At 28.5% G+C, this 25584-nt stretch overlaps 2 protein-coding genes across 2 annotated transcripts in view; one reads left to right on the top strand and one right to left on the bottom strand.

Annotated features, from left to right (window-relative positions):
- The window catches only part of LOC109602250 (serine-rich adhesin for platelets), a 32690-nt gene extending 7797 nt beyond the window's left edge, over positions 1-24893 (bottom strand). The window contains exons 1-11 of the mRNA XM_049962392.1: positions 24670-24893; positions 8148-8208; positions 6577-6759; positions 2211-2470; positions 1947-2071; positions 1634-1763; positions 1146-1331; positions 828-1090; positions 639-773; positions 314-486; positions 37-156 (exon numbers count right to left, since the gene is read on the bottom strand). Of these exons, the coding sequence (XP_049818349.1) occupies positions 37-156; positions 314-486; positions 639-773; positions 828-1090; positions 1146-1331; positions 1634-1763; positions 1947-2071; positions 2211-2470; positions 6577-6759; positions 8148-8208; positions 24670-24675 (1642 nt within the window). The 5' untranslated portion in view covers positions 24676-24893. The remainder of the gene's footprint in view (positions 1-36; positions 157-313; positions 487-638; positions 774-827; positions 1091-1145; positions 1332-1633; positions 1764-1946; positions 2072-2210; positions 2471-6576; positions 6760-8147; positions 8209-24669) is intronic.
- LOC126264437 (acyl-coenzyme A thioesterase 9, mitochondrial-like) lies at positions 22790-24296 on the top strand. The gene has a single exon (XM_049962396.1). The coding sequence runs from the start codon at positions 22857-22859 to the stop codon at positions 24147-24149; it is 1293 nt and encodes a 430-aa protein (XP_049818353.1). The 5' UTR covers positions 22790-22856; the 3' UTR covers positions 24150-24296.
- Positions 24894-25584: the final 691 nt, after the last annotated feature.

Here is a 25584-nt window from a genome sequence, read left to right as displayed (position 1 = left end):
TTCATATAAACTCATAAAAGGGTTAGAAAGTAGTACCTGCTGGACATGTAAATTGATGAGCCACAATGCCCGAATCACCCGCACCACTCAGACACCAGAAATACTTTTTACAGTCTTTGGGATGTGGGAAGAAGCCTTCATCTTCGCATTTGAATGCTGCAATCATATGTCATGAATATTTTAATCAATTATTAATAAATAAATATGTTTTAAAATTAATGCCAATTAATGTACGTTTATATAACAATGGTACGTCATTGTATGTATAAAAAGTGTGTACAATTATCATTATATAAATTATTTATAAACGTACCACCGCCCTGGTCTGGAGTTGAAGGTGGAGCGGGTGTGGTATAACTGGGTGTCACCACTTTCAAGCTACTGTAAGTTGATGTTGTTTCTTCGGTATTTTTGTGTTGTTTCCTCCTTGACTTTTGTCTGCTTCTATTCGTTTCCCTTGGAGCCTCTGGTTCTTTTGGTTTCACTCTAAAAATTTATTTTAATTAATATATAATAAATATGTGTGGGTAATATATTGATTACATTTGAGTATCAAGTTATGATGGCTTTCCGAAGCAATAATTTACAAAAAGTGAAATCAACATTGTTTAACTGATTATTTAATATTTATCGATTACCTGTTTCTCCTGCGGCTACCACCCGAAGTTGATACTTGATTGTCACTTTCATCTTTACTTGACACCTTCGTCCTCGTTCTAGTTTTCTGTTTAATGGGTTTTGAAGTTGGTGCAATGAGATTGTCGTCGGTGATTCTGTGTGGAATGAATTTTTAGAAATTTGATTCGTTTTGAAGAATAAACTCTTACCCGTAGGCGTTGAGGAGGGCCTCTTTGGCTGCTTCGATTAAAGGATACGGCTTGCCGTGACAGTTGCCTCTGAAGTCGTCGTTATCAATTGCCCAGAACATGATTCCTCCCAAATTGTTCTTGGCAACGTACTCAGCTTTTTTGCGACTAATTTTTTCGTCATCGTAGCCGACCCACTGATTGCCTTTGAAGGCGTAGGGGCCCATGGCGTCTTCGTCGGGTTGTACCACTTCCCAGTCTTCAGATTTAATGTAGTTGCAAATCTGGCATAACGAGGAAAATTAATTAAATACGATTAAAAATTAAGGTCACACTTACTTCATAATAAGCCAAGTAGCCGTTTTCTCTGGTGGCTTCACCCATATCTCCGGGGCCATCGGCGGGAGCACCGAGTTCGTTGGCATCTGGATTGTACAAAGTATAAGATCTTCCATATGTGGGTATTCCCAATACGAGTTTGTTTGAGTCAGCTCCCAACTCCAAGTAGTGTTTTATGGTGTGATCCTTGCAAAAATTAAATCATATTGTTTTATTAGGAGAATATTAACTAAGTAATGAAAAAACACAGCTAATTATAATATTGAATTTGATTAAAAATAAAAATCTTCGTATTTTCCAAGGTTTCAAAACAAAAGGAAAGAAAATATCAATTCCATTAATTATCTGCTTATTTATATATGACATTTAAAGTACTATAATTTAGATTTCAATCATAAAATAGTGCTTAGTTCAATTACAGTAATTGTTACATCATAATCTCCTTAACAAAAACTTAATTAATTAAAAAAACTAATAAAACTACTTACAATGTTTAAATCTGCATCATAATTATACTCCGAATCTTCTTCCAGACCATATAAAGGTGCATGATGATTCACTGCTGGTTCGAATGCTGAATGATAGTCATAACTTAAAATGTTCATCCAATCTAAATACCTAAAAATTATACATTCATTTTATAAATATTGCAGTAAATATTTAAATGTAATTAACAATTTAAATTAAATAAGGGTTAGGCAGTTGTGACAGTCAATCATGATAAGAGAAGTACACCTTGTAACATTTTATGTACCAATGATCTAATTAATTTAGCCAGATTAATTGTTAATTCGAACTCACTTTGTTAACTTGGGAACGTCATAACCTTTGTTTATGTATTCAATACCAGCTGGAACAGCCATGGTCAAAAGCAGTCTGGTCCTTCCAGTTTTTTCTGACTCACGTTCAAATTCTTCTCGTAATTCCTGCAAAAAAATAAATGTTGATCGTCGTAGTCATCAAAGTCAACTCAAATTTATGTATGAATGTATGTTGAATGTTCAGGACAATTAGTTTAACTTATATTACTTTTAACAATGATTAAAGATTAAGTGGTGAACCTACTTTGACTAATTGGGCATAGTTTTCCCTGTCGCGAGATTTGCCCCCATCTCTAAACGTGGGGTACTCCCAATCGAGATCGAGACCATCGAAGTGGTTTTGTCGTAAAAATTTTACTGTATTTTTAACTAGTTCCTTCCTTCTTTCGGAACTTGCTACCATGGGTGAAAACCTTGAAGACCCCTCATTCCATCCACCAATGGCCAAGAGGGTTTTTAAATTTTTGTTGTAAGTTTTCAAACCTGTGAATTTTGCGTATCCACCTGTAAAAATATTTTTTAATTAAATATACATGTAATATTTAATAAATATATATGTTATATAGTATTGGTAGAAAGTAAAGGAACTTTAAAAATATATAAATTGCTGACACACTGTATACAAACATATCGGTGAATATTTCTTGTATTAAAAATAATTCTGTTAGCTACAAATAAAAAACTAAATATTTGGCTGGGGAAACTTTTTACTAAATGTCATAAATCTTTACCAAATCCAGAATAATTTTTAGTATCATAGTATACACCAAAATAAAGTAAGTTAATATAATACCTCGTGGAAAAAATTTACTTTTCAAATTAAAATTACAGATTGTATCGTTCTTTCAATCCAATGAGAAAAAAAAAATCAATATCGTTCGATTGTAATGCATGTTTTACAACAATTTTCAAGATTTGGTGATGTGGAAGAAACAAATAAAACTGGACGACCAAGAAAAACCAACAGGTTTCAGTATAAACAAACTTTATCCTACTCCAAAAAAGATCCTTTCCTGAGTTCTAGCAAAATAAAAGGTCTACTTGAGATACAACTGGAATTAATGTTTCTTCAAGAACTGTAAGAGATAGGTTACTACAAGGGGGTCTTCATGCGAGAAGGCCAGACTAAAAAACCACTACTATCAGAGAAGAACAATCGAGCCAGAGTTGAGTTTATCAGGTCCCTTTTACACTGGACTTTAAATGATTGGAAACGAGCGGCTCTGGATTGATGAAATCAAGTTTAATTTGGTTAGTAGTGATGGGATTTTATATGTAAGGCGACCTATTCATGAAAAGTTTAACCCAAAGTTTAGCACACTCAGTGTTAAACACGGTGACAGGTCAGTAATGGTATGGGGCTGCTTTTGGGGATTTGAAGTGGGTCCTTCTCTTTGAATAGATCATTTTATGTATGAAGAAATATTGAGGAAGAACTTGGTACCCGAAGCACACTTCGAAATATTTGAAACACTGGCTTTTAAGGGAAGAAAATAATGTTATGAACTGGCCATATCAATTTCCCTATTTAAACTCCATTGGAAACTTATGGGAGACAGAGAGCAACAAAATAAGGTACAAAGCGTATAGTAATCAACAGGATTTATTCATGGTTCTGCAAGAGTCCTGGCAAAATATGGATACAAATATTATTTACCATCTGTTGCCTTCCATTTTAAAAAGGTGTCTGGAACTTATTCATAATAATAAGAATTTTTTAATATATTAGTGTAGAATTAATTAAAATACTAATTACAAATTATTTATAGTAATAAAACTGTAAAATAGCATAAGTTACTCTACTTTTTTCCAGTCCAAAATAAATAATTATCAATGACGTTCGTAAATCGGTGAGAAAAAATAAAGAGATCCATTTTTTTCAAATCTTGAATCAATGACATTTGGAAGAAATAAAATGGTACATGATGAGTAGTACATTATTATAAATAATAGATTATTTATGTATCTCAAAATTTAAGACGTTTAGCACACATTTTTTCTTTACATGAATCCAAGTCTAAACTAATTAAAAACTTTTCAAATAATAATTCTATATGATGCAACACAAGTTAAGTACATATATAAATAAAATGTACATATATAAATACCTAAATAACGTAAACTAATTTCGTATAGTTGTAGTAATAGGTAAATAATTATACATGCTGAAATATTTAGTGCATAAAAATTGTACTATTGATTGCTGAATTGACAATTAATTAAATAAAAAAGGAAATACAATTTTCTTTTAAATTGAATATCTGAACATTTGGAACATTCATGTTTTTCTTGGTGTAGGATATTATTCAGAACACCTATATAGGGTGAATCAAAACTATGAGATTTGATCTAGACGTTAGTTATGTATTTGACTTTCTACCAATATTGTATATTTGGTTGAAAGAAATATATAAAATTAATTTTATGGTATTACATATCTGTAGCTGTAGTTTGAAACAATATATGGTAATTCATTATATTTGTAATAGCATGCCAAATTTGGAAGACAACATATTAAAACATAAAAGTTACTTATATTTATGTTTTCTTTAATACAATTTATTTATTTTCTTGTTGCATATTTTTGAGTATTTATATATGCAACGCAATAAATTCTTGAATGCAATGTACTAATATGAATAAATCGTTAGTTAATTCGTGCAGTTATTTAACGGTAGATGCCTGCATATATTTCGACACAATAATTTTTATTTAAACAAATTAATTATATAACTGTGCATATGTAAATATTTAACAGTGTATTGCTTGTAAAAATTAATATGTATGTAATTATGGACATGCACAAGTGGTACTAACAACGATAACAATTATTTCCACTAATATTATACTACATTAATAAATGATAAAAGAAAAAAATGTAAAATCATGATGGCATCGATCGAGTCAATTTAACATTCGTTTATTTATTTCACTAACAGATCTAAAATCGATTAAATATTGGAAATAAGAGTAGAAGTCAATTAGTTAATGACTGAAACTTTCGATTTATCTTTTCATATCGTTAGTATATACAAAAATTCTTACGATGAAAGTCAAAGCCTGTTTTCATAACCTTCTAGACGTTTAAAAAGGAAACCTTGCAACGTGCAGTAAATATCAAATTCCATTGCATTGTAATGGTCTTTGAATTGCACACTAATTATTTCTCTATAAATTCTAGGTAATTACCGCCTTTTTGTCACAATATCTGTTTTTTGTTCTTTTTTTTTAATTTTAAAATTAAATGAATCTAAACTAAATATTATTAGTAAGTAAGAAATAAATGATATAAAATATGTAAATTTTTTTCAATTACATACATTGTTTTATTTTAAATATAACACTCAAGTTAAAAAATAAAATTATCAAATTAAATTCGTAAAATTTAAAATATAAAACTTAAAAAATTGACAATAACTAACTAAATTAATAAAATAGTAAATTGTCAAAATTACTTAAAAAATTAAATATAAAATATAAAAATAAATAAATAAATAAATAAAATTTTAATTTAATTTAATTTTTATTAATTAAAAATTATAAAAATTAAATAATAACATTGAAAATAGGCAATTAAAAAAATAAATTGTCAATTTACACGTATAAAATTAAAAAATTGAAAATATCCAATTAAATTAAAAATAAAAGATTAAAAAACTAAAAATTAAAATTGTTAATTAAATATACAAAACTTAAATATTTAAAAAATATAAAATAATTAAAATTATAAAAATTAAATAATAAAATTGAAAATATATAATTAAAAAAAAATTAAATTGTCAATTTACATGTATAAAATTAAATTTTATATTTTAAATTTTTGTCACAATTTCTTAAAACTAAAAAAATTTAAATGGTTTTTGTAATTTTAAAGCAGTTAACAGCAGATATTTGCAACATTATTAGTTTTGGGAACTTTTTTGTACTAACTAATTTTCTGTTAACGACCATAACTTCTCAGGCATTAATATTTAATGGATGATCAAAATTTTAATTATATTTTAATGTTATTTATTCAATATATTAAATTTAAATTTCGTTTCATGGTCAAAAGCAACAATAATGTCTTGACGCATAAATTCCTCCCACCTACTCATTGCTGCAAGTCTTCCTCCTGGTTTGGTGGGTGTTAAAGAAAATATATTGCTATTTATTTAATTTTTATTTTGTTTATTTGTTATATATGAGTAATAACTTTAAATAGGAAAAAGAGTTTAATCTCATTAATGATTATTCTTATTTTAGAATGTATGTTATTAAATCAAGGTAAAATTAAATTCTTCACTTTATCACTTGCGCAAGATCTCAAAACGTTTATTTAATAATAGTTAAAAATAGCAACAATTCGATAAATAAAACATTTGTTGAACATTGTAGAACAACAATATTTAGTAAAACTGGATTTTTCGAATTGCTGTCTCGCTTTCATTGCAGATTGCTTCAATTTAAATCTCGGAAGAAAGTGGAGGAGTGTTAATCCTGCACCAACAACCATCTGGCAAACGTTTTAATGACTTCATTCCTATTTTCGCATTCAAAAGTTTTACTTTTCCAAGACATTTGTAAACCAAATATAAATTAATTAATATACAAGTTAAAAATGTACTTACCCTTTTCAATATCTTGATATTTATCAAACGGTTTAAGAGTGTTTTCCTTTGTGAAACCACCAAATGCGTATATCAAGTGGGTGCACAAATAGGGGTTGATATTTTGGGGTCCAAATTTCGCCGTTCCTGGCCTATACACTGACCAGTTTGTGTAGTAACAAACAACACGTATATCCTTTGTATCTGGAAATAATCAAATTATTATTCTTAATGGATGTTGAAATTAATTATCCTTATTAAACAAATACATCAGGTTCAGTTATTGAACGGTTATTTAAGCGTTATGACACGGACAATCGGGTTAATGTTTGCGGAACTTTGACTATCTTGCATAAATATTACAATTAATTTTTTGCTCACAATTTCATTTATTTCCAAATGACTATTAAATTGGGCCAATTTTAATTAAATTTCTTAAGGATTCAAATTCCAATTTGTAATAAATCTTTTAACTGGATTTATTTATTTCCTAATGACAATTAAATTATTCCAAAGAATTTAAGAATAGAATTTCTTAAAGAATCAAATTCCAATTTATAATAATTATTTTAACTGGATTTATTTATTTTCTAATGACAATTAAATTGTTCCAATTTTAATAGAATTTCTTAAAGATTCAAATTCCAATTTATAATAAATCTTTTAACTGGATTTATTTATTTTCTAATGACAATTAAATTGTTACAATTTTAATAGAATTTCTTAAAGATTCAAATTCCAATTTAAAATAAATCTTTTAACTGGATTTTTTTATTAGGTTTATCTACTATATACAAAAATAAATTTTTGATTAAGAATAGACCATCGTAAATGACGTAAATGAAACTTAATTTTGTTACAAAGACTAAGAAATAATTGAAACTCAGATATCCATGAGAATTTTTAAACCATACTAGCAAGAATTAAATTCTGTCAAGGTTAACTTAAAAAGGTCACTTCTACGAATAACATTGTGTGCATTAACTTTTCATACAATTGAGATTCATAATTCAAATATCTAATTTTTTCCCACAGGATATGTGGTTGTAATAAAACTCATTGTAAAAACTACAAATAATTACAATTTAGTGTGTGGTAATTTTTTTTAACCGTCACTACATCATTTGGTAATATATTCGTTTGTTACAATTGTAAAATAAAATTAACACATGCTTAATTGTTATGTTATAAATTACATTATATTATTATGTACTGTATAATTAAAATTATTTTAATTATACTGTGGGCTCTTTAAATTGGATCAAAAATTTATTCGTTCACTAATTTTGAGTATACAGAGAGGGTGGAAGCTATTTTTAAGGCATGTGAGGCTGACTAAGTACAAATTGGAACAAAATGTAACTGTTTTTTTGTTTTAATTAATTTTCTTTCATTAATTTCCCAAAGAATTTGCTGATATTAGTTTTATTAATTGTTAAAAAGTCCTGTTTTTGAAGCAGATTTATTATTTGAACTTCAAATGGTTTTAATTACACTGTGAGTCCTTTAAATTGGATCAAAAATTTATTCGTTCACTAATTTTGAGTATGCAGAGAGGGTGGAAGCTATTTTTAAAGCATACCAATACTTACTTGTGAATGTAATCCATGTTGATAACGAAATTAATAGAAACAACCATCGACAAATGTCGGTCTGAAACAAAATATATTAATTAATTACACAAATACACACAAAATGTCATGAGCAAATAAAATATTAATAATAATTTTTATATTATCTATTAAAAAATTTGAAAATATATGAAATATTTGATTGAAAGAATAATTTTGAAACAATTAGGAATTAGGAACAATGTGAGGAAGTAAACAGTTAAAATACCAATCTAATATTAAAGGTCTGTGCAATGACTTAAATTACATAAGTGCAAAAAATTATAAGCGCCTGGAATTGCACAATTCAAACAATAACAATACACTTAAGAAAGTTCATTGTTTTGGAAGTTCACGAAATGCAAAACATTTTTCTGTTGCAAAACAAAATTTAAATTCAAACCTTGTATATCTTGTTTACCATTATGTCCAATGATCTGATAAATGAACACTCTTTTCTCATTCGACGAAGGAATATCAAAATAATAATGTCAATGCACTTACTTCAGATTTAGGTTTAGAATAGTCGTTAACTTTTACACCTCGGCAATTGTATTTGGCTGTTTTTGGAGAAACACAAGGTATTCAATTTATTTTATGAAAGTACGACGAAGATATTTTGAAAATATACTTTTCCAACTCATGTGAATCAAATTTAATAACAATTATTAGTTCTACTTTTTGCAATATAATCATGTGAACCTCGAGATAAACTTGTCCTGAGACAATGTTAATTCCTATTATTTTAATTCGAATATAATGGAGGCTAAACATTATTGTAAAATTAATAGTCTTATTTTTTGCTGAGAGAAAGTTTTAAATATTTATAAATCAAAGTGGAATATTCGAATTTCTCAAAAATTTTAATATTAAGTCGACTGGAGTATATCCATTTATTTATCAGTATAATTATTAAATATAAGTATATATTTTGTATTTATTTTATTAACCTTTATGAACGAAGTGTATACTCGAAAAATTTCATTCTACTGTTCATTTGTGTTCTATTTCGTTCACTTTCACTTTCGATGTTCATTATGAGATTAAAAATAAAATAATTATCATCAATAACTCACAGTATTGATTATATTCTTGTTTTTTTTTTAAGCAATTGAATCTGAGTAATAAGTAGGTTATAAGATCAATAGTTAAGTTTGCACAATGCTTTCAGGATGTTAATCATCTGCACAAGGTTGTTTTTCTGTTGAAATTTGACTTGCCGACTAATTGCTGCAGAATATCACATCCCGGCATTTATCGAAAACTAATTTTTATCATTAATTAATCGTTAATTTCACTTCGTTTTTTATTCATCCATTCATTCATCTCAATAACTAGAGGAGGAAGGAAAAAAATACGTTTGTGGGAAATGAAAGGTATCAATTTATTTCGTATTGCTAATCGTCAATAGTTTTTCGAGTTACTTTCTATTCCACTGACATAAGTCAGTTTAATAAATTATTTGATAATTTCCTCGTTTTAACATTAAAAACAAAAAGAAACCAGAAAATAATAACGTAAGTAAACCATTCTTTTAAATTGAATGAGGTTATTTTTTTAAGTTTATATTTTTATTGTTTAACAATTACTTAGTCAAACAATAAAAAAAATAAAGAGTAGAGCAACAAGTTTTATTACTACAAATAATTTGTAATTAGTATGATAATTAATTCTACACTAATATATTGTAAAATTCACATTATTATGAATAACTTCAAAAATGATACATCAGAAAAATGTATCTTGAGCTGTATACCAAATTTCATTAAAATATAGCATAATAGATCTTCTAAGAAAACGTTACCACTCTGTATTAAGCAATTTAAGACGTTTAGGACATACAGTATTGGCAGAAAGTAGGGCAACTTTTTTAAACTTCAAATATTTTTTGTCCCGGTTATTATGCTTAAAATGTATATTGAAAATTAACTTCCCTTTATAAATACAACAATTACATAGTTAAACAGTAAAAAAAATGAACTGTTTAATTTTACTGATGATTATTTGTTTTGAGCTGGCAAAAAGTGGAGCAACTTATGTCATTTAAAGTTTTATTACTACAAATAATGTGTATTTAGAATTTTAATTAACTCTATACTAATATATTCTAAAATTACCATTATTATGAATAACTTCCAAACACTTTTTTTAAATGGAAAGCAACAGACGGTCAATAATATTTGGATCCATATTTTGGCAGGACTCTTGCAGAACCATGAACAAATCTTGCTGATTAATATACTCTTTATGTCTTTTTTTGTTGTTCACTATCCACCATAAGTTTTCAATGAAGTTTAAATCAGGAAATTGAGATGGCCAGTTCATAACATTAATTTTTTCCCTTAAAAGCAACTGCTTCAAATATTTTGAAGTGTGCTTCAGGTCATTATCTTGTTAAAAATAAAGTTTTAGTGGTATATTTTTGTCTAAATACGGTACCATGTTGTTCCTCAATATTTCTTTATATATATAAAACAATCCATGATACCCTCTATTCAAAGGGGAGGACCCATTCCAAATCCTGAAAAGCAGTCCCATACCATTACCGACCTGTCGCCGTGTTTAACAGTGAGTATGGTCTGTAACTTTGGGTTAAACTTTTCATGAATAGGTCACCTTACATATAAGATCCCATCACTACTAACCAGATTAAACTTAATTTCATCACTCCAGATCGCTCGTTTCCAATCACTTAAAATCCAGTGTAAAATGGACCTGGTAAATTCAACTCTGGCTCATCTGTTCTTCTCTGATAGTAGTGGTTTTTTAGTCTGGCCTTCTCGCATGAAGACCCTCTTGTAGTAATCTATCTCTTACAGTTCTTGAAGAAACAGTGATTTCAAGTTGTGTCTCAAGTAGTCCTTTTATTTTGCTGGAACTCAGGAAAGGATCTTTTTTGGAGTAGAATAAAATTGGTTTATCCTGAAATTTATTGGTTTTTCTTGGTGGTTCAGTTTTATTTTTTCCTTCTGCATTACCAAATCTTGAATATTGTTGTAAAACACGTGTTACAATCGAGGGATATTGACTTTTCTCTCATCGAATTCAAAGAATGATAGAATCAGTGATTTTAATTTTTACTGTATTAACTTTATTTTATTTGGTGTATACTGTTAATCTAAAAATTATTATATTTGTAGAGATGAGTGACATTAAGTAAAAAGTTTCTCTACTTTTTGCCAGCCTAATATTTAGTTTTTTGATTTGTTGCTAACAGAAATATTTTTAATACAAGAAATATTCACCGATATGTTTGTATACAGTGTATTCATAATTAGTATAAATTATATTAGATTTGCATATACAGAGAAGTTCCTCTACTTTCTGCCAATACTGTACATGCACATAAATATACAGGTAATAGAGTATGATATGAAAATGAACGTATGTTTAAGAAACACATAAATATTTCCTTAATTTTATTTTATACAAAGAATCTTTAATTATTTGAGAGAAACATATATAAAATAATTGGTAATTAGTTTGATTCTCTTTTATAATTGTAATATCACATAAAACTGAAAATACGTATTTGAAAAACACATAAAATTAACAAAATCATCAATATTAAATTTATTGGAATTATTCTTTTGTACCGTTTGTGTTTGAATGTGTCTTATGAAAGAAATACATTTTTTTAATATTAGTACGCATCTCTTGTCTATTTATTTTTTTAAGGAAGAAAGCATTCTCACATATTCTAAACTGTAGCCTAAGGCCACTAAATTATTTGTATGCTTCCGATTAAAAGAAAGTGGATGAATAATACCTTCATGAAAGCGACATTACCGCAAATAGCTACACCTATATGACATTGCGTAAACTTATAGACATAGACAGCAACGGCCTTAACAAACGTATATTTTTTTACAAATTATGTAAAATTTTTATTGCACAAATTACCTAACAAATAAGTATAAATATTGTTATTATTACTAAATTTTTAGCCAAATATTTTTGGTCTTCAACATAAATATTTTCTATGTATTAATTATGTATATGTAATATACACAGATGATGATAAATAAAAGTGACATTGCACTTCACTTTCCATGAACTTTCTTCGCAACAGTTTTATTGTTTTCCATAATACCCTCGCATATTAATTCGTTTGCATAAATTACGAGCCCATTGTGAGCTCAAGTATTGGCATTAATTAGCACCAAGTCTGTGCACAATAATTTTGCTGGGAGTGACTCAAGGAATATAGAAAATTGATTATAATATTTGCAAATTACCGACCGGAATACAATCATGGGTAATATGAAAGTGCACGACGCACTGGCTGGCATTGGTTTTCTAGATGAAGCAATCGAATCGAAAGAAATATGTAATTGACAAACGGAATGATTATCGTCAAGTTTATGTTACATGTACGTAAGTGCGTTTTGATATCATATCCTGCAAATATTTCCTAATCGAATACGAGGAGTGATCGAAAAATTTACAGCACCATAAATAAAAAATTCTAAATAAAAATCAATTGTGATAATCAGCCAACAAATTTGAACAAAGTCTCACTTGTTAGTGTGGGAAGAATGAGAATGTGTTTATCGTGTTAGTTCCACGTCATGGATTTTATAATACTACTCGTAAACTGTGAGTTTCAAATAAGGTGGCGACCTGGAGACAATTTACAATTGCATGAGTGATTCAAAAATTGAGAAGCGTAGTCCAGGAGGATTCTGAACATGTGTTAAAATCAAAATTCTCACCTTTGTGAGGTGCCGCATGAAAGAAGAGATCTGAAAGTGGGTCAGTGACTTCATCATGATAAGATCTCATCTCAAATCATTCAGTAAACACTTATATTTAGCATAAAATACAATATTTGTAGACATGTTGTAAGCAATTTTAAATGGTGATCACTTCCAAATACAATATTTGTAGACATGTTGTAAGCAATTTTAAATGGTGATCACTTCCAAATTTGTTGTCAATTTAATTACCCCTTAGGAATGTTTAAAAATACCTTGTATATGTTATTAAATATACATGTGAAGCGCAAACTTTTAATTTTGTCTGCCTATTCAATAGCAAAATTGGGCATGGTCAGTAACAAGAGAAAGCGTTTGTATGAAACAAATTGTTCATGTATTCGATAGCATTCAATAGAATGTAATCTTCACAACCTAAATTCTTCTCGTTAATTAAATGAAAAGGATTTAACATTTAAGAAGATTTCAACTAATTACAAACTTAATTCTAGGATTCCATTTAAACATATTGTTGTTTCAATCTGCAGAAATTAGGCATTAATAATATTAAAGATATATTTATAATCAAGCTTATCCATAACGACAGCTTCCTTCATATCCTTCCTAATTTTTGGAAGAATCGTCGAATATTTTTTCAACTCGTGGAGCAAAAGAAGAAATTTTAAGATGAGTGGATTATAAGTGTATATATATTTATATATATTCAAAATGTTCATCCCTTAAATTCATTTGATAATATATATATATAAACAAATTTTATGCTACCCCAAAAAAGATCCAGCAAAACAAAAAGTCTTCTTGAGACACAACTTGGAATTAATGTTTCTTCAAGAACTGTAAGAGACAGATTACTACAAGGGGGTCTTCATGCGAGAAGGCCAGACTAAAAAACCACCACCATCAGAGAAGAACAGACGAGCCAGAGTTGAGTTTACCAGGTCCCTTTTACACTGTACTTTAAATGATTGGAAACGAGTGATCTGGAGTGATGAAATCAAGTTTAATCTAGTTAGTAGTGATGGGATTTTATATGTAAGGTGAACTATTCATGAAAAGTTTAACCCAAAGTTTACCAAACTCACTGTTAAACACGGCGACAGGTCAGTAATGATATGAGGCTGCTTTTCGGGATTTGGAATGGGTCCTCTCCTTAGAATAGAAGGTATCTTGGATCGTTTTATGTATAAAGAAATATTGAGGAACAACATGGTACCGTATTCAAATAAAAATATGCCACTAAAACTTTATTTTCAACTTGATAATGACCTGAAGCACACTTCAAAATATTTGAAGCAGTGACTCTTAAGGTAAAAATTAATGTTATGAACTGGCCATCTCGATTTCCCCATCTCAACTCGATTGAAAACTTATGGGAGATAGTGAACAACAAAATAAGACACAAAGAGTATTGTAATCAGTGAGATTTATGCACGGTTCTACAAAAGTCCTGGCAAAATATGAATCCAAATATTATTGACCATCTGTTGCTTTCCATTTAAAAAATGTGTTTGGAAGTTATTCATAATATTGAAAATTTTACAATATATTAGTGTAGAATTAATTAAAATACTTTTGCCAGCCCAAAACAAATAATCATCAATAAAATTAAACTTTTTATTTTTTTATTGTTTAACTATGTAATTGTTAAATTTATAAAGGGAAGTTAATTTTCAATATACATTTTTTTGAACATAATAACCATGTCAAAAATTATTTGAATTTTAAAAAAGTTACTCTACTTTCTGGCAATACTTTACCTAAAGACATTAACCTCTGGTTTCCTGTAAATAAAGTTTAAGGAATCTCCATCTGTGATTGATTAGTTGATCAATGCCAAGAAATCCTAGTAAATTAGGGATAATTCATATTAAATTTTTACGTTATCCTGTTCTAATTTTATATCCATATCATATATATGGAAGGATGTTTTTAACATCTTTTTTAACTTTGTTTTTTGATTTTTGTTACAAGGTTTTTTCGTTTATTTGTATTTAATAAATAAATTATAAATAATAAGTAAATAAATCTTTCATAAAAGAATAATCTAATAACCTCTCATATACACATATTTTACAACTTTTTTAAGAGTACTTTTTCAATAAATATTGATGAGTTTCAAACTAGATTAATATTAATTCTGATATAAATGTAAAGATTTCTATCTAATTTATAACCTTAGTCAACATAAGCTTAATAATCAACAAATTATAATATATTAATCGATTATAAACTTATAATCAATGTACTAAATTTACTTGGCAAACTAACTAAATTTTTTTCAATTATTAAAATACCTTCTTATTAATCTCTAACACCTAAACTATCTAAAAAATTCCAGGAATTACACAGGAGCAGTTTAAAAGGCACCATTAGATGGTGTTTAAACTAAAACAAAAAACTGTAAGGTTACGTAATTAGTCCTAGTTACGTTACGATGTACGTCCCAGACAAGTAAGGAATGCCGGGTTTCGTAACAATTAACCTGCTAGAGAAAGCGTTTCTAGAGGCAGGTGAACCATTATATTATATTTTATGTGTAGAACAGTTTATAAAATATGGATAATTAGATGACAAATTGTAAAATGTGCGGTAGGTTTAACAAATGTCAACAGTAATAGTATTATATTAAATTAATTATTCGCAATTAGACTGTGATATTTTAGATTTATTACTTAATGTTTGCGAAGAATTGTTTTATTTATTTTGGGAGTGGTTTGTTTAAATTTGGTTTTCCTTTTAAAAAATCAATATTTGAAAAGGTGCAGCCTAGAAAGTGAAGGTTATTTTAATTAATTATTGTATATTTTAATTTATTCTGAAGATTTCAAGTGTAATTATTAAAATGACCCACATATAAATCTAAATATCCAATCGTAAATAAAATGTTAGTTAGTGGTACATGATATCATTAACATTGGTTAGTTGGGTCGACAACGTTAATTAACATTATGCAAGATCCGATTATATTTTCTTATACATGTTCTAATTACTCTCATGAATGTTAATTTAACTGTGTTGACCAAAACGCGAAGGAAATACCACAGTTTCAGATTTAATTGAATTAAGTTATTCTATGTAACATACCAAAATTGATGATGATCAGAAAATAAGACATGATCATGATTAAAAGGTTTTTTACTGCTCATTATTTTGGTGAAACATCTAATTTTATAAGCAATATAAAAAAATACCAACTCATAGTAAAAATTAAGTGTTATTAATTGAATCATTTTAATCGGTTTTGCCATTGTTCTATGTTATCTTAAACAAACATACGTGGTATTTGTTTTAAATATTTAAATAGAGAAAGCGGAGAAAATAACTTTCACTGGCACACGTCTGAGATTCATCACCTACGTCTGCTAAAAGGGCGAACAAAGAAAAAACTGTTTGAATTTTTTTCTTCAATTTTAGACGTACATTTTGGCCTAAGTGAATGTGATCAGGAAGTCACACGTTCCCCGTACTTACGTCCACATTTCATCTCGTGTAATAACAAAATTGAATTCAATGATTAGTTACAATGGATGTGTGTGTGATGAATTGAAACTGAAAGTGGTCCTGTTCACAAGTTTACCTTCATCGTAAACTACAATATATTGTTGCATGGGGTTTCTCACATGCATAAGCACGCTTATGCGTGTCGTGTATGCTGACAAATAACACGTTTACATGCCGTAGGTTTGTCGTGTTATGTCACAGAGTAATACATATTAATATCATAATGCAGTAATGTAATAAAAATTATAAGATTCGTTTAAAAAACGATGCTTCTGTCAAGTTGGAATGTGACTTAGGTATTTATATTTTTGCTGACCTTTGCTGGTTTCACATCCTTGAATACTATTTGGAGTATTGGCAAAGGTCAAGTATACAATTGGCATTTGCAATAAACATTATTCAGTAAATTGTTATATTTTTCTTCTAGTTCATTATCTTTGAAGTAAAATCATACTGTAGGGTCTATAGGGGGCACATTTTTTATAAAAATTACAACAAAAGTATAAAGCAATATTTAGTAGATAAGAAAATAAATATATTAAATCATTATTCTGTCTATGGTGAATCAGAACTATGAGATCAAAGAATCAAAGAATTTTGTAAAGAATATTTCACAAATTTAAAAAATTTTAAATTTTATTAATTTTTATAAGGATCCTATGGCCCTTTAGGTCAGTTCAAAAGGTTTATTATGAACAAATAAATAAATAAATAAATTAAATAAAAACGACGCTTTAATATATTTTCTCACAAAACCAAATTCTTGATGCAAATCTCATAAATTTGATTTACCCTATATAACATAGTTGTTCTGAATAATGAATGTCTTACCAAGAAAAAACATGGATGTTTCAAATGTCCAAAAAAATGTATTATTTTTTTTAATTAATTGTGAATTCAGCAATCAATAGTACACTTTTCATGCACTAAATATTTCAGTATGTATAATTATTTACCTATTACTACAACTAGCTGACTTTATACGAAATTAGTTTACATTATTTAGGTATTTATATATGTACTTAACTTTGTGTTGCATCATATACAATTTTTATTTGAAAAGTTTTTAATTAGTTTAGTCTTGGGTTCATTTAAAGAAAAAATTTCATATGAACATATGTGTTAAATGTTTTGAATTTTGAGATACACAAATTATCTGTTATTTATAAAAAACATAGACCACTCATTTTCTGTTGTACAATAAACTTTTATTTCTTCCAGGTGTTATTGATTCAGGATTTGAAAAAAATGGGTCTCTTTATTTTTTCCCATCAATATACAAAAGTCATTGGAAAAGAAAATTAAAAAAACTGGTACATCAAAAAAATATATCTTGAGACCAAATTTCATTAAAATATCTTCAGCAGCATAATAGATCTTCTAAGAAAACATTGTCACTCTGTATTACAGAATTTAAGACGTTTAGGACATACAATGTTGGCAAAAAGTAGAGCAACTTTTTGAAAATTCAAATAATTTTTGTCCTGGTCATTACGTTTAAAAAATGTATATTGAAAATTAACTCCCTTTTATAAATTTAACAATTACATAGTTAAACAATAAAAAAATAAAGAGTTTAATTTTACTGATGATTATTTGTTTTGAGCTGGCAAAAAGTAGAGTAATTTATGCTATTTAAAGTTTTATTACTACAAATAATTTGTAATTAGTATTTTAATTAATTCTACACTAATATATTGTAAAATTCACATTATTATGAATAACTTCCAAACACCTTTTTTAAATGGAAAGCAACAAAAGGTCAATAATATTCGGATTCATATTTTGGCAGATCTCTTGCAGAATCGTGAATAAATCTTGCTGATTACTATACTCTTTGTGTCTTATTTTGTTGTTCACTATCTCCCATAAGTTTTCAATGGAGTTTAGATCGACAAATTGAGATGGCCAGTTCGTAACATTAAATTTTTCCCTTAAAAGCCACTGCTTCAAATATTTTGAAGTGTGCTTCGGGTCATTATCTTGTTGAAAATAAAGTTTTAGTGGCATATTTTTATCTGAATACGGTACCATGTTGTTTCTAAATATTTCTTTATACATAAAACGATCCAAGATACCCTCTATTCAAAGGAGAGGACCCATTCCAAATCCCGAAAAGCAGCCCCATACCATTACCGACCTGTCGCCGTGTTTAACAGTGAGTATGGTAAACTTTGGGTTAAACTTTTCATGAATAGGTCACCTTACATATAAAATCCCATCACTACTAACCAAATTAAACTTGATTTCATCACTTCAGATGGCTCGTTTCCAATCATTTAAAGTCCAGTATAAAAGGGACCTGGTAAACTCAACTCTGGCTCGACTATTCTTCTCTGATAATAGTGTTTTTTTAGTCTGGTCTTCTCTCATGGAGACCCCCTTGTAGTAATCTATCTCTTACAGTTCTTGAAGAAACATTAATTCCAAGTTGTGTCTCAAGTAGACCTTTTATTTTGCTAGAACTCAGGAAATGATCTTTTTTGGAGTAGGATAAAGTTTGTTTATATTGAAACCTGTTGGTTTTTCTTGGTCATCCAGTTTTATTTGTTCCTTCCACATCTCCAAGTCTTGAAAATTGTTGTAAAACATGCATTACAATCAAACGAAATTGATTTTTTTCTCATCGGATTGAAAGAACGATACAATCTGTAATTTTAATTTGAAAAGTAATTTCTTTCCACTAGGTATTATATTAACTTACTTTATTTTGGTGTATACTATGACACTAAAAATTATTGTCGATTTGGTAGAGATTTATGACATTTAATAAAAAATTTCCCCACTTTTTACCAGGCAAATATTTAGTTCTTTGATTTGTAGGTAACAGAATTATTTTTAATACAAGAAATATTCACCGATATGTTTGCATACAGTGTGTAAATTATATTAGTTATGCATATACAGGGCAGCAACAATTTATATATTTTTAAAGTGCTTATAATTCTTTTCTTTAAATGAACCCAACAATCTCTCTTAAATATTTTATCACACACCTTTTGGATTCGAAAATTTTTATATTTGCATATTGTAACACAGTTAAATACGTAAACCGTTGTGTGCAATGTATATTCATAAAAATTTCACTTTATGTCGGATGATCAAATTAAACCGACTGTTAGATAACAAGATAAACAGCAATTAAAAGCATCACATCCACCAACTTTAAATAAAACACAACGCAATATGTAAGTTCTTAATTACCACTTGGAACTTTCTTTCGTATTCTGCATTAATTATTTCGTCAAATTCTCGGTTTGGAACAACCACATTCCACGATGATGTTATGTAAGTCATTTATACATACAGAATTTTAATTGCTGCAATGGTACCGGTATGACTATTTCGGTTCGACAAATTTGCGACTCATTTATACTTTTCACTAAGATATGAATTAAAATTAGTGTTTTTTATATCGTTTTTTAAAATATTCCAACACACAGACATATTAATATAATTTATTAAACTCACGGTCTGAGATTTCACCTGTTGATGCCTTCAAATGTCCATTAAAAATGGGAATAACCTCAGTGTTTTCATGTGAATCACAATTTCACCGATTTTTTTACTGTGCTGACATTTAGAATTAAACGGAATTCGATCCGACTTTAAACGGAATATACAATATTCAAATGGTGAACTTGATGACGTTATCTCTTCTATAAATTGAACGCCAATACTAACCCAGTTATGAGCACAATACCGAAATGTGTATCCCATATAAGGAACATTTATGGTAAATATGAATAGTACCGTACAGACATTAGTCATTAAACGTTAACATCCTCTTTATTATCATAAAGACGTCCTTGATGGCAAGTGACTCTCGTAAAATAACGGACTAATCGTAGTATTCGCATACATGCATAATTTTTTGAACATGCCTTCAAGCCAATTTTTGCTTTCTTCCTGTGACACAGATTTGGTCACAACGTTATTAATACAGCTAGTTTATGTTCGTGCATTTAAACGGATCCTTACACATCCAAATTTCACGAAAAGAGAAAATTATCGACGACCTAACCATTTGCATATATTACAAAACTTTATGACAAACAGTAAATTACAATAATCGAAAGTATATGGGATGATATAATAAAAAAGGGAATGATAAGAAGCTTAAATTTATTTAAGGAACTATTCTGTAACAGAAAGAAGTGTGAGTAAAAATTGACAAATCCATCCAGTAAATTAATTGAACAAGTGATCGTATGGTTATTAAAGACACAAAGAATTAACATTTTATTATAACATTACTGTGCTTAAAATATATATAATAATATAACGTTTCCTGAAGATGCAAGTGGCTAATTAGTGAGAAAGTGGAAATAAATTTCGTTTCATGGAACAAATTAATTAAATTGTTATTAAAAGAGCAGTTTCATAAACACCTTATTATTATGTAAGGCACATTTCACAAATTTAAAAAATTTTGAATTTTTTATTTATTAATTTAATTTTAAATTTTAATAAATTTAATTAATCTTAAATTTTAAAATTTTAAATTAATAAATACAAAAATAAAAATATTAAGACATATTTCATAAATTTTTAAAATTTGAAATTTTGTAAGAAATATTTCACAAATTTAAAAAATTTTAAATTAATTTTTAATTAATTTTAATTGTTAATTAATTTTAAATTAATAAAAAAAATAAAAATATTAAGGCATATTTCACAAATTTTAAAAATTTAAAATTTTTTAAATTATAAATTTAAATTTATTCATTATAAATTTTGAATTTTTGTAAGGCATATTTCACAAATTTTAAATTCTATATATATTTTTTTATTTTTAAAATTTTAAATTTTAAAATTCAAATTTTTTAATTTTAAATTTTAAAATTTTAAATTTTCTAAGGCATATTTCAGAAATTTTAAATTATAAAATTTATTAATTATAAATTTTAAATTTTTGTAAGGCATATTTCACAAATTTTAAATTTTGTAAGGCATATTTCCCAAATTTTAAAAATTATAAAAATTAAAATTTTATTTTTCTTATTTTTAAAATTTTAAATTTTAAAATTCAAATTCATTATTACTATATTATTAAATTTTAATTTTAAATTTTAAATTTCGTAAGGCATATTTCACAAATTTTAAAATTTTTTAATTTTTTTATATTTATTTATTAAATTTAAAACTTTAAGTAAATGTCAAAAATTAGAAGAAAAAACCTTCAATGTCAAAGATGTAAAAAATCAAGAAGGAACTAACGATCAGAAGATGTAACACGGAATATTAACACTAAATTATAATATCAAGGTCGAAAGAAATTCTTTAAGCATGAAAACAAACGTAACCATGATCTTTAAAATATTTTAAAATACTATACTATAAATAAATATAATTTAAATAACGCATTCCCACTATTCTTCCTCAGTAATTTATAACTCATTGTTAAATACACAATTAATTAATACAGAGGCACAAATTCCACCATTGTTGGCCTTTCAAAAAAAGCCACTTCTTCTTTAAACCCAAAACAGTGATGAGTCTCAAAAGAATCATATTTTACATATTCCTACTAGACGAAATTGAGTGGCTGTCCTTGGTAAATCCGAGGCTTTTACTTTTTAGAGATTAAAGAATGCCGATTCTATAGAATGTTTATTTAATAAGGTCGCGGTTGACCAGTTTACATCTCGGTTTGCACTGAATGCAGTCAGGTAACAACGTACCTTCTTAAAATATTTTCAACGATATTAACCTCCCAGTTACGTAATTCTGCTTGGCTTTCTCGGTAGGCATTACTGCTGTGCACCGATCACTGCTTCCCTACGATGTGAAAAAGTAGATGGCGAGAGCCAATCCTTTCCAATTTTGTAACTATTCCCATTTTATCTTAAATTGGAAGAATATTTTATTTGCTAATTATCGGCACAGGTTGGTTTCTTTGGATTTGCAGATTTAAGCCATATAAGAAAGAAGTTTGTTTGACATTTAGAATAGAATGTAATCCTGACTCACGTGTACCATCATTTGGGTGCGTCTATAATGATAAATGGCTGTATAATTTATTATTATTTACTATTTAAAAGAAAAGTTTTAGATTATATTACTGTATATTATAATATAATAAAATATTCCTTTAATTTGAGGATAATAGAAATTCATTTAATAAAATTAGTGAATGTCTTCAGCCAAATACTGACTATTTCCTCTGTATAATTATAAAATAATTAAATGATTTTATATTTATCATTGGTGATTATAAAAAGCTACTTTCAATTACAAACAATGGACTTGTTAGTAAACAGTTTGGAATGTTGTCTGTATGTGGAATTAAGTAGGAGGTGGGCAAATTTTATGAAGTTTCAATGACCGCAAATGAGTGGGTGTTAAAAACGTTATCAAAAGTCTCTAAATCTTACAATCAAAAATAATTGGCATCATCTCTTTTCATATTCTTTACTCAGACTGTCTGTCAAACAATTGTCAACCTACATCACAATTATTTAATGAAATAATGCATGTTCTAAGGCTGTTCAGGATTAATTGTTCCTATAAGTCGTGTTTTACTCGTTGGATGAGTACTCCCAAAAATGTCGCCATCGAGAGCTTGCCCACAATGCAACAGCTCAAAGACAAACTGAGAAAAAGTATGGGAATGTCAATAGGGTACAAAACAACCCAGGAAGATAGGGCACACCTAAGTAAATACTTGCCAAAAGCCCAAGAAGATTTACCCTCCAGGGTCATGGACGACAGCTTCATAGCTGCCAAAATCCCACTAGCAAGTGATCCCGTTCTAAGCGAAAAATACATGGCGTTCGATGGATCAGTACGAATCGGACGCCTTTTGGAAGACATGGACATATTTGCCGTGATGATTGCCCATAAACACCTGTACGACCCCAAGTTGCCTCAGGACGTTCATTTCCCCCAGGTGCTCGTAACCGTGCTGGTGGACAAAATCGAAATTACCGACTACGTGACCAATCACCAGCACGACATAAAAATTTCTGGACACGTAAGTTGGGCCGGTAAGACTTCTCTGGAAATCGTCGTGTGGCTGGAGCAGGAAAACAATAATAAACTGGAACGCATAACCAAGGCTTTGTTTGTAATTGCCGCCAGGGACCCCACAAACACTAAGTCCACCTGGGTTAATAAATTGTTGGCGGGCAACGAGTATGAAAAGCAAATTTTGTCGGGCGGTGAGGACAGGAAAAACAAAAGGAAGCTATTACTGGACACCAGCGTGTCGAAAATGATCCCCACGCCTGAAGAACAAGAAATCATACATGACATACACAAGAAAAAATTAACCTTTGTGCCTGGCTCCCCGATGAAACGAAGGGACATGGATAAAACTACGTGGATGAGCGACAGTGTGATCTCCACACACATTTATTCCTTTCCGGAAGACAGGAACTTACACAACACAGTCTTTGGGGGCTTCTTAATGAGGCATGCCAGCGAAATAACGTCAGTTTTGTCTTACAAATATACTGGCCAGTATCCATCGTTGAGGATGATCAGTGACATTCGTTTTATTAAGCCCCTAACCATCGACACTTTGCCAGCCATACATGCTTTTGTAGTCTATACTCAGGAGAATTTTTTACATTTAATGGTTTACATACAGAAATACACTCCGGAAACTAAAACTTCCGACATTACGAACCGTTTTAATTTTACCTACACGGTCAAGTCGCCTGTAAGTCAAGTCATTCCCCTTACATATAACGAAGCTATGATGTATATCGATGGTAGAAGACATTTATTGGTAGATATATCACATTTAAAGCACACATAAATAATTCAGAGACCACCAATATTTGAATATTTCACATTTTTATTGGGCAATAACTTACTTGCATATTAATAATATATATAATTGTTAGTTAATAAAATTATTAAGAAAGTTAAAATGTACCTTTGACAAAACTCCTCTTAATATCGTTTGAACCAGACTCAATTAAGTTAAGTAGTTACTTTTCTAATTCATGAATCTTGTGTGTTAAGGTGTTTTAAAAACTATTTTATATAAAAGAATTAAAAGATATATTCAATAAGAGTATGTGTTTTAGTTATTTTGTCGAATCTGAAGGTTTTCATAATGTTTTGATAGAAACAATAATGTAATAATATTAATAAAATCAACTTTTAATATATTTAAAATTTTCTACAGGTTGCTGAACATTGTTTATTTATTTTGATGTAAATTTATGATTAAATGATTAACCAAGTCACTTATAAAATTAACAGAAAAAGTTATTAATAATAATACCTGAAATTTAACTAAACAAGAGGGGATTTTTATTGAAAGAACTTACCGGCATTTTTATTCTATCCTATCATTAAAATCACCACAACTCAAAAATAAGAACTGCACATATCACGTTGAAATCAACCAGAGTTAAACTTTCTATCAGCAACCACCGGCTGGAAGCCCCACCTCGCGTTAAGGTATTCTTCGTACGACAAAATAGGATGGCTGTCCGGAATATTAATTCCTGGCCGTCAAAACAGTGCCAGTCGAAAAGAAAAAAAAAATGAGTGTACGAGTCTCACAATTAGAATACGACTGACAAGCTCTTCGGCATTAAGAATGCTGAAACAGATGGGTTGGGTACGAAAGAAGGTGAAAGGTAAACCATTAGAGGGGATACCTGACTGGTATCCATGCTCGTTTAGCTTTGGCTCTTAGAAATTGTTAAAAATTGACATATCACGCTTTTGTTTTAAAGGTTTTAAAAATGGATTATAATAGTTGTGGAAACTGGAAAAAAATGTATCGGAAATTGCGTTGTTCTAGTTCAGGTTTCTAATCTGATTTCCACGCTGGGGAATAATTGAACACATATCAGGACAGGTGAATAAAATGGTTTCAGCTTAAATCTACTTGATGTACAATGTTTACATATTATATTATTTTTATGTTAGTTTTATTACTAATAACATAAATAACATCTTGTTTTCCAATTTGAACAATTTTTTTTATCAAAACTAATAATCATAATGTCATCGAGTTTATTTACTATAATATATTTATAATATACATTTAATTAAGAAGCAAAAATGTCTTACCATTAACTTTCAAAGCCTGAATTTCCTTCAGGCCATATTGGGGACGTTTAAATAGTAATATATTTGTTACAAGTGTGTAGCAAATAGTAGATACATTATTTATATTATTTTTTTAATTTAAAATCGTCATATCGAGAATAAAGAATAATTATATGATAACT

The sequence above is a fragment of the Aethina tumida genome, chromosome 2 (genome assembly GCF_024364675.1).
Source record: "Aethina tumida isolate Nest 87 chromosome 2, icAetTumi1.1, whole genome shotgun sequence".
Classification (NCBI taxonomy): Eukaryota; Metazoa; Arthropoda; class Insecta; order Coleoptera; family Nitidulidae; genus Aethina; species Aethina tumida.
The sequence above is the reverse complement of the archived record's forward strand: the minus strand, read 5'-3'. Positions and strand labels throughout refer to the sequence as shown.